Here is a 14,575-nt window from a genome sequence, read left to right as displayed (position 1 = left end):
TTTGTATAAAGCGAGAGAGAGAACGATATTTGATATACAAACATTTTATTTCGATTCAATTGTATACAAATTGAAATTTTATACAGATATACAAACACATAAAATTAAATTGAGAGACTCTGAACGATTTATACAAACGAGAGGCTGACAACAATTTATACAAATGGTCTGCCAGCGAAATTATACAAATCTGAAAAGGAGTCAACGAATTATACAATTGCTTCTTTTGTATATATGTATAGCGAATAGACATAGCTTTCAATTGTATATGTATAGCGAATTATACATATATATGTTTGCTATGGAGCGCAATTATGTAGACTTTGTTATAGCATACAAATATGATTTTTTTGTTTGCTATATGTGAAAGTTGCTCTTATTTTAATCCAAGAGACAACAAAATTAAAAAGGAAATATTTAAGTTGTATACATTATTCAATGTGGTTTAATCGTGATACGAAATAACAGAGCCATCAATATTTTTTCGATTTCAATTGAAGGTTATTTTTGTAATTAGGCGGCCACATATATAATTTGAACATCAATCGAAGATTATAAATGTAAGTGGCAGCTATATCTCTAATTTGGTCATTTTTTTTTGTAATGTGTGACTACTTAGTTCCTTTTAACTTTGCTATTTCGGTTACTTGTTAGTCAAATACGCACATAATCCTTAATATTCTATATTTTAGGGTCGTGTATTCTTTTTGAATTTGTTTTCATCAAAAATTGAATTGACCTTTCTCTTATTTGATTAAAAAAATAAATCTACCAAAGACATTACTATAATTGAATCGATATTACTTGTCCCTTGTCATTGTTGAACACAACTTTACTAGGTATGTTATCAAATGGAATTTCTTTTACTTGAAAGTATTCATCGATTGTTTATGTTCACTTTGTTCGTATTTCGTAATTGAATGTTAATTGATCTTTGTCAATTGTCTATCTTAAATTCTATCTTCATTTTCCATATTTAAATTTGTATCATTGTTTATGATAACACATTAATCTCATATATCATGCTTTAACTAATAAATATAAAAATGAAAAACTTGGAAAGGAGAAGATGTATTTGTTATCCATAAAATGCATTAATGAAAGAAAATAAATACTTCAGTAGCTTAATTATAATTTATACATGAAATTTTTAAAAGAAATTAATGTCTCTACTTAGAGAAATAGTCCTCGGTCCGTCCCTTGAATCCAATTTGTCCAAAAGTCAGGCACAGGAACAACCCCAAGTGCCAGCACACCATCCATAGCCTGTCCAATATCCACAACACACACAATGTTTCTTAGTCTGATTCTGACATAACACGTAAAAAGTTGAAATTAAAGAGTTAAGACGTAAAAATTACCAGAATTGAGAAGTTAGAGCAGGTCCAGTAGGGAAATGAGCGAGTTCAGTGCCAATGCTTTCAAAGAAAAGGCCAGTAAGACTCTTTCCATTGATTGCTGGAACACTTGAAGGAGCCAACCATCCAATCAGACCAAATCCAATCACATTCAAGTCTCTCCTCAGCCAGTCCCTCTGGAAACTGAATTTCATAAAAATAAATCATCAACTATAGGTGGAAAAAAAATATGGAAATATTATAAACCATTGTATTAATTGGATGGATCTATTTTTAATTTAGTAATTTACCATGTAACTCTGCCTCCTGAAGCTTTTGCTACCCTTAAAGGGTTTCTTGCTGTCACTGGTGACCTCACGAAGTCTATCAACACAAAATATAATAGATTTTATTATTCAAAGCAATAATAATAGCGCACTATAGTCTATAAAATGTCTAGGTACATGATTCAGATTTAGTGGGAGCTCCAATGAGGATTTCAGAAAAGAAAAAAAAAAGTGTATACAAAGGTCAAACTCTTTTCGAAGAATCAATTGTTCTAAATCAACTTAACATGATGGTGTAAGTGTACCAACGAACTTAAAAACTCATTTGCAAATGCATAATCTTGATAGAGTTGCACAAAAGGAAGCCATAAAAAAATATTAAAGGAATTTAGACGAAATTATGATGGGTATACCTGAGGAGAGACTAGTCTTCTTTGCAGAAGAAAATCGGGAAAGAGATGAGTTAGCTAAGCCTACAACACTGGACATTGTTGCTGCCATTCTTGTTTCCTTCTTCTCTGAATAGTATTTTGTTAGTGTTAGGGAGTTCACAAGGAATAATAAAAGAGTGTATACAAATAATTGATGATTTCTGTGGACATCATTCATATTTGGGAAATGTGTGGTGACAAGTAGGATTGTCTCTTTCATAAAATTCATAGATATGTTGTTGATCAATCCCTAATTGCCATGTGGAATTTTATAGATAGACTGGTTTCTGTTTTGGATAATGTGTTGGAACTAGCCAATCTATGTGGAATTCAATTATCAATTTCTGTATCTATTTTGATTTTGTAAACAAAGAAATACATGAATGAAATTTATCAACTACCTCAGCAGGTGAATCCAGATATTAAATTATATATTTTAAAATTCATAACATTGAACTTGTTATATATTTAAAATTATAGATTCATGTTCGTTATTTTTCACAATTTTAGTAAATTTTTATGCACAAACGTGTATTAAATCATGTATGATACATATATCTTTAAACTATTTCGAGTACTTATTATCTCTCATTTGTTTCTAATAATGTTAATACTAATACTTATTTTATAACAGGAAATTGTGTTTCTTTCCTGTTTAGATCAGTTTGATTTCTCTTTAAAATGTTTCATTTGATAAAATTTAAAACTTGAACAATCATAGTAGTAGTAATATAATTTATAATCATATAAGCTGGGCACCCAAAACCTAAAACTTACATTATAGATCACAACGAACAAAAGTTCGTACCTCTAGAAAACTCACCTTTAGTGTCTTCACACTTTTTTTCCCAGCAAACTAAGCATTCATAACACTGGGTGCAGGCTGCTCCTTGTTCAACATTCATTATTTTTATACTTCATTATTAATTAAGAATATTACTCCAATATTTATGTCAATCAATTCTTAAATCTTTAGTACTAAACCGGACTATGGATTAATAACCATATAAGCACAACTGTTGAAAAGACTGTTCACATGATTCTTGATTTAATGCTGTAAAGAACAAAATTGGAATGTCCAGATCATAGAAAAAAGAAACTATATATCAAAGAGGTTAAACTCCAAAACCTAATGCACTGAAACAAAATATATAACTATACATAGCGGGTCTCAAACAGACACCATAAACACAAAGAACTCCCTATACACCGACCATTTGATCCTCTTTTTAGCCCTGGGTGAAAAGATGTAATGAAATTCCATCAGATGATTTAGAAGAGTTCCTCCTTGAATTATGAATGATGTGCATTCAGCAGTGCCCGGAATACCATGTCTATGAATTGGTCATCCTGTTATGGAAATAAAAATCAGATTAGATGCATGAAGAGACCAGCAGATAACTTATCTAATCAAGGCTTGTAATTGGAACAATATGCACAAGAACAAGTTAAATTGGCCAAAAAAAAAAACACAGAAACAAATGCATTACCATTGACTCTCTCAAAGAGTAGACAAGTCAATAACCCGTGAACTTACAACACCACTATAACTCCTTAACTACTAGAGGAGTCCCTCACTAGTTCACAACAGCTGAATTCAGAACCTTTTCATTGTTCTTTAATCTCAATTTCTCTAGGGGTCCATGATAGGTATTGTTCGGTGTGGTTGTATTTTACAGCTGAGTTTTATCTATCTCCTGCAAAATTATGTTGTTTTGATAGAGTGCCAAGAAGATAATTTGGCATTCTTTATGCAGGCAAAAAAAAAATTATTTCCACTTTCGAATTGTAGAGCACTTAGAAAGCTTTTGCTCATTCCATTATATTACTCTTATATTTTGGTTATGCCAGAAAGCACATAGATGATCCTTTTCTTTTTTTTTTTGGATAAAGTGTTCTCATCCATTGCAAAGTTCCACATCAGTACTCCAAAGTGCTGATGTGGGGTATGTATAGCCTTGGGCTATCCCACCTTAATAGCTATCTTTTGGGGTGTGGTTCTCCCTAAGGTTATAACAATGGAATTAGAGCCACCCACCGCCCTTCGTGCCTTGGATGGTGACGCAAGGAAGATGGATGGGGAGCATGGTGGTTTGTTATGGTCCATTTCAGAGTTCCACATCGGTACTACAAAGTGCAGATGTGGGGTATTTATAGCTTTGGTTTTCCCACTTTAATAGCTAGCTTTTGGGGAGCGGTTATCCCTGGGTTATAACATAAAGACAAGAAAATAGATGATCCTTTCTCTTTCCTTTTTTAAACCCCGAGGGCACAAAAGATGACCTTTCTTAATCTGTCTTTATGAAATATACTTGGCATCCAATTATATTGATTCCATTGTTGACACTATTATGTGTAAAATATATGACCAATCCTTCCTCCTTCCCACTTGGTATGGTTAAGGACCAAAGATAACCATATCATGCTGAAGCGTAGCGCCATGCCACACCAGTAATATTTTATTTTACCAGCCACCAAGTGAATCATTTAAGCCCTAGTACATAAAACTGTAGTTGACCAACGATTTCATGCAGAATTTTTTTTTCAGTCCTACACGTTGACGTTCATATCAATTATATCATTCCTTTATAGCACTTGAATTGAGAGTTGATCCGTTTTAGGCAAATTAACCTATTATTAGTGAAATACACACATGCTTTAACACTACCAATAAATAAGACCAGAAAATAGGGGAATATGATGAGGAATTCACAAAAAAATATGCATATAATAAGGAAAATACTGAAAGGGGAATATCAGGAGATTCACAATGAAAAATTAGGTCATCAATTTTGCATTTCCTTAAAGCAAAACACACAACCTATTGTACAGCATAAATGACTTTCTTATGTTTGAACAACTCACCAATGCTTTTGAAGGTCTATGCAGCCATGCAGACTATTCCAGACGATATTAACCTATGTGTTAGCTACTTGCACCCTCTGCTTAAGGTAATTAGTTTTAATCTTGTCCAATTTTGTATTACACATATCCATCTTAACATCTACATCCTTACGACATGAATCCGGTGAAGAAGCCCAATACTTGTTCCTATATAACAGTAATATACACAAACATGTTTTTCATTTTATTAGGTATCCTATGCCACTTCTCCTCTTCATCCATCCTATTTTAACTTTGTGCCACATCTTCATCTTTTATGCCCAACTCTTGGGAGACCTAGGAAGCTGAAATTTCTACATTTAGCCAACGCGATCCCCTCCAATCTTTACTTTTCATTCTTCTTGTGAAGGTCTGAGGATAAACTTTTAACGCTTATTTTCTAACTTACTTCTACTCATCATAAATCCCTTATTCTCCAGAGTGCTTCTCTATAGTATCAGGTTTTAGTACCCTCTAGCTAGCTTTGCCAATTAACATATTATCATCAATGAACGAAACGCACCATCGAACCCCATCTTGCACACTAGTGGTTACCTTATCCATACCTGAAGAACAGGGTCAAGGAAGATCCCTAGAGTAAGCTCACAGTTGTGGTAAACTCCATTTTTCTCACACGTGTGACGGTAATGATATACATATCCCCTTTTTCTATGAATAAACAATTACTTATAAGAAATAAGAAACCAAACAACAGTTAAGTGTTATATTTGGTGTAGTTCCCAATATGCTAGTCAAATATCCAATGCAAGAGCAACCAGATGGTAATCAGGTTCACTGATGCACCATATATATGTAAAAGGTGTAGATTCAGATATCCTAGACTGCAAATGTCATCATGCTTCTCAGGTGGAATGGCATCCAAACATTACTCCAGATGAAACCTCAAGTCCTTAAAGCTATTACTGCATATTCCTACTCACCTTACGTGTATTGTTCCCTACATAGCTATGCAAGTTAGAACAGTTGTTTTCATTCAATATACCCTCTCGGCAGAGCGTTTTATACCCTTTTGTATCAATGTCTCATTACAACACTAAAAGAAATTAACTGCATATAACTAAAAGCTTAATGTCTTCAAGAATGTTTAGCAAAGCAAGGTAACTATGGTATCTAGGTAAACATACCTGAACAAGCATTACAAGTGCTTCCCGCACTTTATCTCTGCTAACAACAGGAATATTGTTTGGGATGGAAGAAGAAGTAGGAGTGAGAGAAGGAGGAGGAGTGGGCGGAGGAAATGGTTGAAGCAAAGGAGCTCCATAAGGGCGCTGAAGATTCCCAAGTGGAAGAAGTGGAGGAGCAGTGGGCACTGAAGAAGAAATGGGAGGCATCAGCGGAGAGGAGGCAGGTGGAGGACCAAAAAAAGATGATGGCTTCACCAGATTTGAAGACCATTTAGCACTGACGTCTAGTTCAGGTGCATCATGGAGGGGCCTCAAAAGGGAAGAAGCTGAAAGAGGAGGAGATGGAAGCAGGACTGGTGCTGAAGACGAAGGAACAGAAGCAGGAGGACGAGGGGGAGGTAGGGTAGCTGGAGATGAGTGGTATAGCTGCCCTTGAACTGCAGTACTAGAAGCATTCCCAATTGTCATTGCATTCTGCAAAAGAAAAGCATAAATTTAGACAAGATGAGACAACATAACAAAAAAACAATAAAAAAAATCCAGCGATGGATTTTTTTCTTTCAAGAAGTATTTAATATGTACTTCATGTTTTTTCCCTTGCTAACATAAATTAATCATTGGTTAGTTTTAAAATTAATGTTATTAAAGAAATTCCTGCCAACAGAGTAACCTTGGCCCATCCCTTCTTTTGTCTTGACCCTGATAATTTCATGGCCCGAATTGCTGTCCCGGTACTCCTCGAGACTTTATCCAAGTAATTTAGACAGTGTTCTACTCCTTGTATATTAGGGTCAAATAACTGGTAACATTTTGAACTGCACAAGAGAGTCACGTTTTCCACTAACATATTGAATGCATATCACATATACCCCACTATATTAAGGAAACTTGGTCTATACAAAAGTAAGGATCTGAACACAAATGCCTAGCAAGAGTAAATGAAGATCTTGAAAAGCACTGCACACGGAAAAGACATTCCTCTCAGTAAGATCTCTGGCACAACAGACACAGTATATTGGAAAGAAGAGCAAAGAGGAAGGGAGAAAAAAAGGCATACACTGAAGAAGTTCACAAAGGAATTGTCCTCAGGGAGATGTGGAGCATTTGACGCAGTAGACGATGAAGGCTCCAGAGGACCATCAATTACAGCCATGGTTGGAACTGCTTCCAGCTCTTCAAATTCACTGTAGTAAAATTGCATATTACCAAAAGCTCCTTTCAGAAACCAATTGACAGCAACTGGCAAAAGTCAGGTTATGGATAAACAGATTATTCCAGAAACAGTTACAATTACTCTTATACCTTAGACTGCCTAACTTGACAAAGATTTGTTACATCTAGTTACTTCAAAATGTACAAGAGGGCTTTATTTTAATGTAATACCCAGAACTGTGTATTATTGGAAAATGCCATGTGCTCGAAGTATTCATAGAGATCACTTCTACTACCAACAAGATTGAAATAGTTTCTAATATACACCAAAGGGTGTGACCTTGTGGTCAATGAAGTGGGTTGAGAACCATGAGGTCTCAGGTTCAAACCCCAGCACAGACAAAAAACTCTAGGTGATTTCTTCTCATCTATCCTATCCTTGGTGGATAGAGTTACCTGACATCTAATACATGTTGGTGGGAAGTGGCAGGTATCCCATGGAATTAATCACGAGGTGAGCGCAAGCTGGCCCGGACACCATGTTTAACCAAAAAGAAATAGTATCTAATATCTTGTGACCAGATCCCTTCATCTGGATGACATCAACAATTATCTATTATGCACCATTTCACTAAGGGCAATTAAATACAACAATCGATACAAAGGTCAATAGATCTATCAAGCATACTTGTAAAAATGTTGAAGCCATTAACACCCTTACATCTTTAACCCGTTTTCTGTATTGTGGGGGGGAGGGGGGGGGGGGTTTCTAAATTTCAGTAAGCATAAATTATATACCTCTTCGTCAATGGCACTTTTGACTTGGTAGGCACCTTGGAATATGCACCGAGTATCCTGAAAACCAGTAAACACTAAATTGATTGACAGGTTTAAAAGTTGATCATCAAAGAGAACACATCGAAGATATGTTTGTATTCAGTGTGGTAGAAAGGTACTTCTTTTGATCCCTTTGTTTCTCATTAAGCTGGCCAAACAATTCACTAAACTAAGATCGGTTGGAAGTGCTGATTTGCATCAGTAGGCACCAACTGTATGAATTCTCACTTCCATATTCTTCAATTAATAAATCAATAAATATTACATACTAAAGTTTCTTCAGAGAATCAAGTAGGGATCTAAAATATTTTAAAACTAATTTTCCTGAAACTAAGCTAGGCCTAGTAGACACTAGCTTATACACCAGATTGTTTATAAGTTCTCTAACTCTGTTTCCACTATATCTAAAAATCATCAACCAACAAATATTTTAACATATGTATTCCCCAAATGAAATAAACAAAGGAAAACCTGCACTGAGCAAGTTCAATTTGGAGAAATATGTATGAACCCCATCGAATCCCAATGAAGTATAAGTACGAGAAATAAACTACTCTTCAAGATCAAAAGCATGAACTGAATCCAACAAATTTAACTACTTTGTATTTCTAGAATTAACACCCTACATGGAACAATAATTTTACTTATGCCAAAGCAGGAAAGAGAAGGGGAGGAAAGGAATCATTTCTGAAGAGAAAAGCTGTGAAAAGATTACCTGTCAAAGAGATTTGCAACTTCTTCACATTCACGCTGATTATAAAACCATATCCCGTTAACTTCTTGGGAAGCATTTCGATACAACAAATATGGAAGCTGGATCTCATATTCAAAATCTCCCAACAGATCCTCCACCAAATTATCTGCTCACCAGAATAAACACTTTTTAGGCACAGTAATAGATCATATGTACTCACACAGAAGGAAAACTCACAAACTCCCTATTGCAACTTTCAGTAAATATGACAAGCTTTAAACATCAAATTTACTAAGATACATGCACCATTTCTGTTTTAAGTTTTTTATTTATTATTTTTAGACGTGTACCCCCATGATATCTTTTCATAAAAGGAAGTTCATTGAATTTTGAACAGGAAAATGTAAAAAGGATATTTGTTTTCTTTCTTTTTACATAAATCAGAATGAGTACTCAATGTTGTGCAGTCCTCGTTTATTACATGATAATTGCATTGAGTAGTAACTTCCATTAGCCAAAATTATATTATGCAGTCGGGGTTTTAGAAATTTAAAACTAATTGATCAACATGCAGGCCAGAAATTTTATTTAGAATATGAGTGACTTCAGGTATCCAATTTTATCAAAAGAGAACTTTTTTGACTGCTACTGGTGTGAGCGGTAAGAAGTTTTGGTCTTAAGTCAAGCCAGGGCATCATTTCATTCTTGTAACACGACTAAGCACACAACAAGACTAGACAAGGTACTCCTGCGCCTCCTAGTAGGCATCTGTCTTTCAAGTTCTAAGATGTCTCCTCTTATTCAATGGTAGTTTACATTTTGTGGATCTGTGCTGACAGCCATTAAAGTAGGGGAAATGCTAGCCTTCATATTAGAAGTTTAAAACTTCACATCTGAGTAAAGCAAGAGATTGGTCCAAATGCTAAGGCTGATGGTACTTATTTGTTAAAGGATTCTTAACAAAAAGGGAAAGTAACTCCGCTTCGACCCAAAGTGAATGTGATGTACTTCACATTGTTGTAATGCATAAAGGCTATAAACCTGATGAATAGTATTACTACAATTCTGGGGTCTCCACATCAAATAGTCAATCATGTATAAGCTTCAACTTCATGAACTTTTTCCAGCAGCAAAAAGGTAAGGTTACATTCAAATCCATTAAAACATAAAAGGCAAGCCAAGAGATATTGTGTTTATAGTCATTATTTGAAAGCAGATAAACTAACCTGTATTTCTGCGGTTCATAACAATAAACTGAAACCGAGGTTGAGAACTCCTGTAAGACCCGCTAAAAAGTAATTATCACAAAAGAAAAAAGTACAGAGATCAAAAATAAAACTTAAAACAAATATTCCAGTAAAGATGAGTTTTTTTTAACTATTAAGGAGGTCACTATTTTCATCAAATTCAAGAACAAGTGAAGGAAGATATGCAAAAACATGAATCTCCTTCATATTAGCTTCCCCAAGCTTATCTAGCCACAAAGTCGGATAAAAGAGGAAGGTTATAATAAGTTAACAGCCAGCACCAACATAGTTTTACTACGAGGGAACGATTAAGCCCGGACACGGACGAAGAAGAGGGTTACGGAAACTAAAGCGGACTCCAACTAGAAACTGAGATTTAGTTGATTGATTATATCAAAATTAAAAATGAAAAAAAATCACCTCTTGACAACAAATAGAGATCCTTCGATATCCTTCCGACTCTGAACAACAATTCAATTGCGAATTAGACTAACAGGAACTATGTGAATACAAAAGTATGAACCAGCAAAAAGAATAAAATCGGGAAGATTTGATACCCATTGGCTGTTATCAATACTGAATTCGTACAAGGTAACATGAGCAGCAGTGATGAGGATTTCTTCAATGAAAGGATCAATCCTCTGAAGAACCGTCAAGTTTAGCAGCTTCGTGCTGTTCTGGTCCAGATTCGGCATCAATTTCGTGTTTTGCGACATTATTGCACCGAATCTGAGAACGGCAAGTCGCTGTAAGCTGAGGCCCAACTTCGACTATCACACAAAAAACCCTAGAATTGCTCCAAATTGAAGGAAGCCCAGCTTTGTTTTGCTATATATATCTGATGGGAGAGATGATGAACAGGGGACAGACACATCACACTTAAAAAAATATATAGTTTTCTTTTTTAATTTCTTTATATATATTATAAAATTCCTTTTTCTTATTTTTACTTTTACTACGATTTATAAAGTTTATGGCCAAAATAAAGTTAGATTGTATTAATTTGATACTTTTGAAATAAAAATTTAGATATTTAGAAACTACAGAAAAATAAATACTTCAAATTGTAATTCTTTTAATGTGAAAAAAAAATCTTAAAATATTAATCAATTTTTACTCTCATCCCATGAGCAGATATACATTTTTAGTCTAAATGAAAGTAAAAAATCAATTTTAATTTTTTTTTTTTTAAAAAAGTTCCTTGTAGGGTATATTTAGTAAAGTTAGGAATTCATTTGCTCCATTTAAAAATGTCATAAAATACCCTCAAATTAACATGAATTATAACATGTAGACGAACTATAATATACTTGGGTCAATTCATTTCATGTATTTAGAAATATCAAAAATTTATCCTCAAATTATAATATGAATTGCAACATGTACTTCATCATCTAACCCAGGATACTAAGATAAAGGAGATGACAACTATAGCGGAAATGCTTTCCACAGCAAATTTTAAGCAAAAGCCTTGTATTTGCCCAAACTTATATGGCATTATTCACACACAAGCATCCGATGTACCAATATGAGGCAGGCAGCAGCAAAAGTAATACAATTTCACATTAGAATGATCCATATAAGATAGTCCGTACTCTCAAAGACAACCGAACACAAAGCAAATGCTTATACTAGAAAAACACAAGAGAGACTCTAATCCACACAACTCTTTTCTCAGTTTCCTCATTCAGTTGCTTTTCCTTTGCACCTGCTGCTACAGCTGGTTTCTATGAGGTAACAAACCATGGAATCCACATCATCCCCAAATATGCTATAAGCCTCGATCACTCGCGGATAGCTGAAACCCATCGACAGCATAACCTGGATGCAGTCGCTAAAGGCAGAATCCGGCAAACTCAGCTCTTGCCCAGCTTCCTGCCGTTTCTCACTTCCTGATGACCCTGTGATTTGATGTTGAAATTTCAAACCACCAAATTTGCGGATCTTGTATCAATAGAAGGGTAAAATGTAAGATCACACTCACTAGTTCCTGAAGATGATGGTTCAGCACCGGATGTGGAAGATTCTCGACGACCAAGCTGTTGCCGGAACTTATTATCATGCGCAATATACTCAGCCCTAGAAGCTTCAATCACCATGCGTTCCATCTCCTTCTCAGTGAGCTCAACATCTGAGTAGAAGCGTCCTTCAGCAAGAAGCGCCTGAAATGGGACCATTTAGCCAACTAAAAAATCCACATGAAAGCCAAGTGTATGGAAATCATTCAAATATAATTGAACTTTAAGGTACTTAACGTTATCAATCTGTTGCTCCTGTTGAGCTTTAATTGCAGCTTTTACATTATCCTTGTCGATGTTTTTCTGCAGGAAAAAAAACATATATACATGAAACTAATAGATAGGTTGGCGAAGAAAGAACATTATCATATATCACAGACTACTGAAACAACAGTCTAAGAAAAATATAAAGAATAATTTCAACTACATAACCTAAAGCAGTATTGCTGTAGCAGATAACAGATTGATATCATATTTCCCGACCACTAGAATGACGGTTTAAGGAGACTACCAACTTATCTCCTTACAGAAGCAGAAAGCAGAATAACATGTTTGTTTGCAGATTAAAAAGTATACCCCTCGCAGAGAGCTAAACCCAAGCCCAGCACCAACTGATAATCGGCGAGGATCGACAAGGGAGTTGTAGTGATTTCCATGATGATAACTGAGACGGATAGGAGGGGTATCTGAGTTATAACTTCCATGGAACGTGTTCATTGGTTCTGCATCAATAAGTTCCACAATTTAGTGCAAGAAGTCAACAGACACCAGTCCGCAAAGCTGAGCATTACAATCACCAATCTTATTACAAAAAGAACAGTCAAAAGTCAAAAAGAGAATTTACCGATGCTGTAAGAATATATATGGATAGGGCGATTATACATTTCAGATAATGCTTGGATTTCCACGTTGTTGCCGTAGACCTACAACCAAGTAATGAAAACATAACTCCAGTTGTTCTAACAAGGAATTGAGAAACAAAGAAAGATATGCACACAGATAGATAATCGATAAGCAAAACACCATCCACCAATGTGACAGATAGCAAAAGCTCTAACAAGAAATGGATATTTTCAGTCCATACGAGTTCTTTAATCCAGCCTTTTGAAAATGAAGTAATCTAAGAAAAATCAAGCAGAAATGATTTGAAACTAAACCCCTGTGCAGGTACACTAAACCCATCCTTTCTCCCTCAGAATGGGGAAAGAGAAGGGAAAAAGTAGACATTCATTCAATGCCAAAACGCAAAACCTAACCACCTCAACGTCAAAAGAAAGAAGAGCCTGAAGATAATTGGAAATACAATGCATGAGTTAATCATATGCATTATAAGGAAATTAGCAAATAACTAACAGTAGAATGTAGATGTTAAGAGGTTCAAGCAGTTTGAAAATATTCAACAAAAAACTATAGAAAAGTGAATTCATACAGCGTAACCATATTTTTTTCCACTGGGAAACCCCTTCATCATTTTGTGCACTCACTCATGTTGGACTACATGCAGTTTAGAATAGCACTAAAATTATCTCTGACGACAATCATCTACACAATAGCATCATCCTAGCTAATACTTTCAAGTCCAAATAACATTTCTTACAGTTGTGTGTAACAAGTGCTCCAATTCTGCTTGCGACCGGTTAAGACAGAAGCAGCAAAACGATTCAGATAGATAATTGCTGAATAATCACATGACGTACCTTGTCTCTCCTTTTTCTTTTGCAATAGGATGTGAATCCTTCAGTTATGAACTGAGAGAAGTGGTCTCTTTCGCGCTCCTACAAAAAAAGATGCTAAACATATAAATAAAGATATAGCAAAATAAGTTATTAGGTGGTGCAAGAAATACATATAAATGATAAAGACTGATGAACCAACTTATACGTGATAAACTCTAGTTGAGTGATCAGACACATAATGATAGTCATAATATTCTTGTATTTTCTCCAGTAAGTTGTCAGCATCAAGGGAACATGGGGATACGAAATTATGCATCAAGCACGTCACATTTAAACAAAATTTTCGACACTGACCTGTTAAATGCAAGAAGCCGACATGATGAAATGGAAACCAAACAATAACAATATACACATGTACCACCCACCCTCTACATCTTCCATCACCCCTGCTCCCAACAAGAAGAGGCATAGGGTGTGTTCGGGAGAAGGACGATGCTTGTCATGGAAAATGCTTACCAAGAAATAAGTGAGTTTTTTACTTATTTTCTTGTGTTCGGTACAGAAGCAAAAAAAAAATTATCCTAGAAGCACTATTTTGTATACAATCTAGAAAAATACTATGGGGGTGAGGGTGGGGGCGGTGGAGATGAGGCTACATGAAGGGGTGAAGATAAGATAGGGAGGACACGCAATGGCGTACATAGGATTTTTTGTAAGCAGTGTTGATATTTTAAAGTAAATAAATAAATGAATGATATAACAACATTATATTTTTTTTTTTTGATTTGCACCAGGTGTCCGAGTCTCTTTGAGCCCCGACTAATCCCGGGGGTGCACAGGCCCTCGGCAAGGAGTTTCCCGCAAGTGC

At 35.2% G+C, this 14,575-nt stretch overlaps 3 protein-coding genes across 4 annotated transcripts in view; all 3 read right to left on the bottom strand.

Moving 5' to 3' along the window:
- Window positions 1-1,098: 1,098 nt before the first annotated feature.
- Window positions 1,099-2,200, bottom strand: LOC125873219 (photosystem I subunit O). Its single transcript, XM_049554117.1, has 4 exons — window positions 2,038-2,200; window positions 1,649-1,721; window positions 1,362-1,541; window positions 1,099-1,266 (listed from the first exon to the last, which is right to left on the bottom strand). Exons 1-4 carry the CDS (start codon window positions 2,123-2,125, stop codon window positions 1,170-1,172), a joined length of 438 nt encoding a protein of 145 aa, XP_049410074.1. The 5' UTR covers window positions 2,126-2,200; the 3' UTR covers window positions 1,099-1,169.
- An 826-nt stretch (window positions 2,201-3,026) lies between these two features.
- LOC125872927 (mRNA-decapping enzyme-like protein) lies at window positions 3,027-10,886 on the bottom strand. 2 transcript variants are annotated; one of them, XM_049553734.1, is made up of 8 exons: window positions 10,571-10,886; window positions 10,434-10,474; window positions 9,993-10,042; window positions 8,788-8,932; window positions 8,034-8,090; window positions 7,141-7,267; window positions 6,084-6,557; window positions 3,027-3,405 (listed from the first exon to the last, which is right to left on the bottom strand). In XM_049553734.1, the coding sequence occupies exons 1-8, from the start codon at window positions 10,727-10,729 to the stop codon at window positions 3,349-3,351; spliced, it is 1,110 nt and encodes a 369-aa protein (XP_049409691.1). In that variant the 5' UTR covers window positions 10,730-10,886; the 3' UTR covers window positions 3,027-3,348. The 2 variants fall into 2 exon arrangements, with proteins under 2 accessions (XP_049409691.1, XP_049409690.1); XM_049553733.1 differs by having other exon boundaries at window positions 9,993-10,054; window positions 10,571-10,830.
- Window positions 10,887-11,348: 462 nt separating this feature from the next.
- LOC125872067 (OVARIAN TUMOR DOMAIN-containing deubiquitinating enzyme 6-like) overlaps window positions 11,349-14,575 on the bottom strand; it is a 12,329-nt gene continuing 9,102 nt past the window's right edge. The window contains exons 4-9 of the mRNA XM_049552741.1: window positions 13,729-13,806; window positions 12,876-12,954; window positions 12,608-12,753; window positions 12,269-12,334; window positions 11,998-12,175; window positions 11,349-11,914 (exon numbers count right to left, since the gene is read on the bottom strand). Coding sequence (XP_049408698.1) covers window positions 11,697-11,914; window positions 11,998-12,175; window positions 12,269-12,334; window positions 12,608-12,753; window positions 12,876-12,954; window positions 13,729-13,806 — 765 coding nt within the window. The 3' untranslated portion in view covers window positions 11,349-11,696. The remainder of the gene's footprint in view (window positions 11,915-11,997; window positions 12,176-12,268; window positions 12,335-12,607; window positions 12,754-12,875; window positions 12,955-13,728; window positions 13,807-14,575) is intronic.

The sequence above is a fragment of the Solanum stenotomum genome, chromosome 8 (genome assembly GCF_019186545.1).
Source record: "Solanum stenotomum isolate F172 chromosome 8, ASM1918654v1, whole genome shotgun sequence".
NCBI lineage: Eukaryota > Viridiplantae > Streptophyta > Magnoliopsida > Solanales > Solanaceae > Solanum > Solanum stenotomum.
Note: the sequence above shows the minus strand (reverse complement) of the source record. Positions and strands in the feature narration are given on the sequence as shown.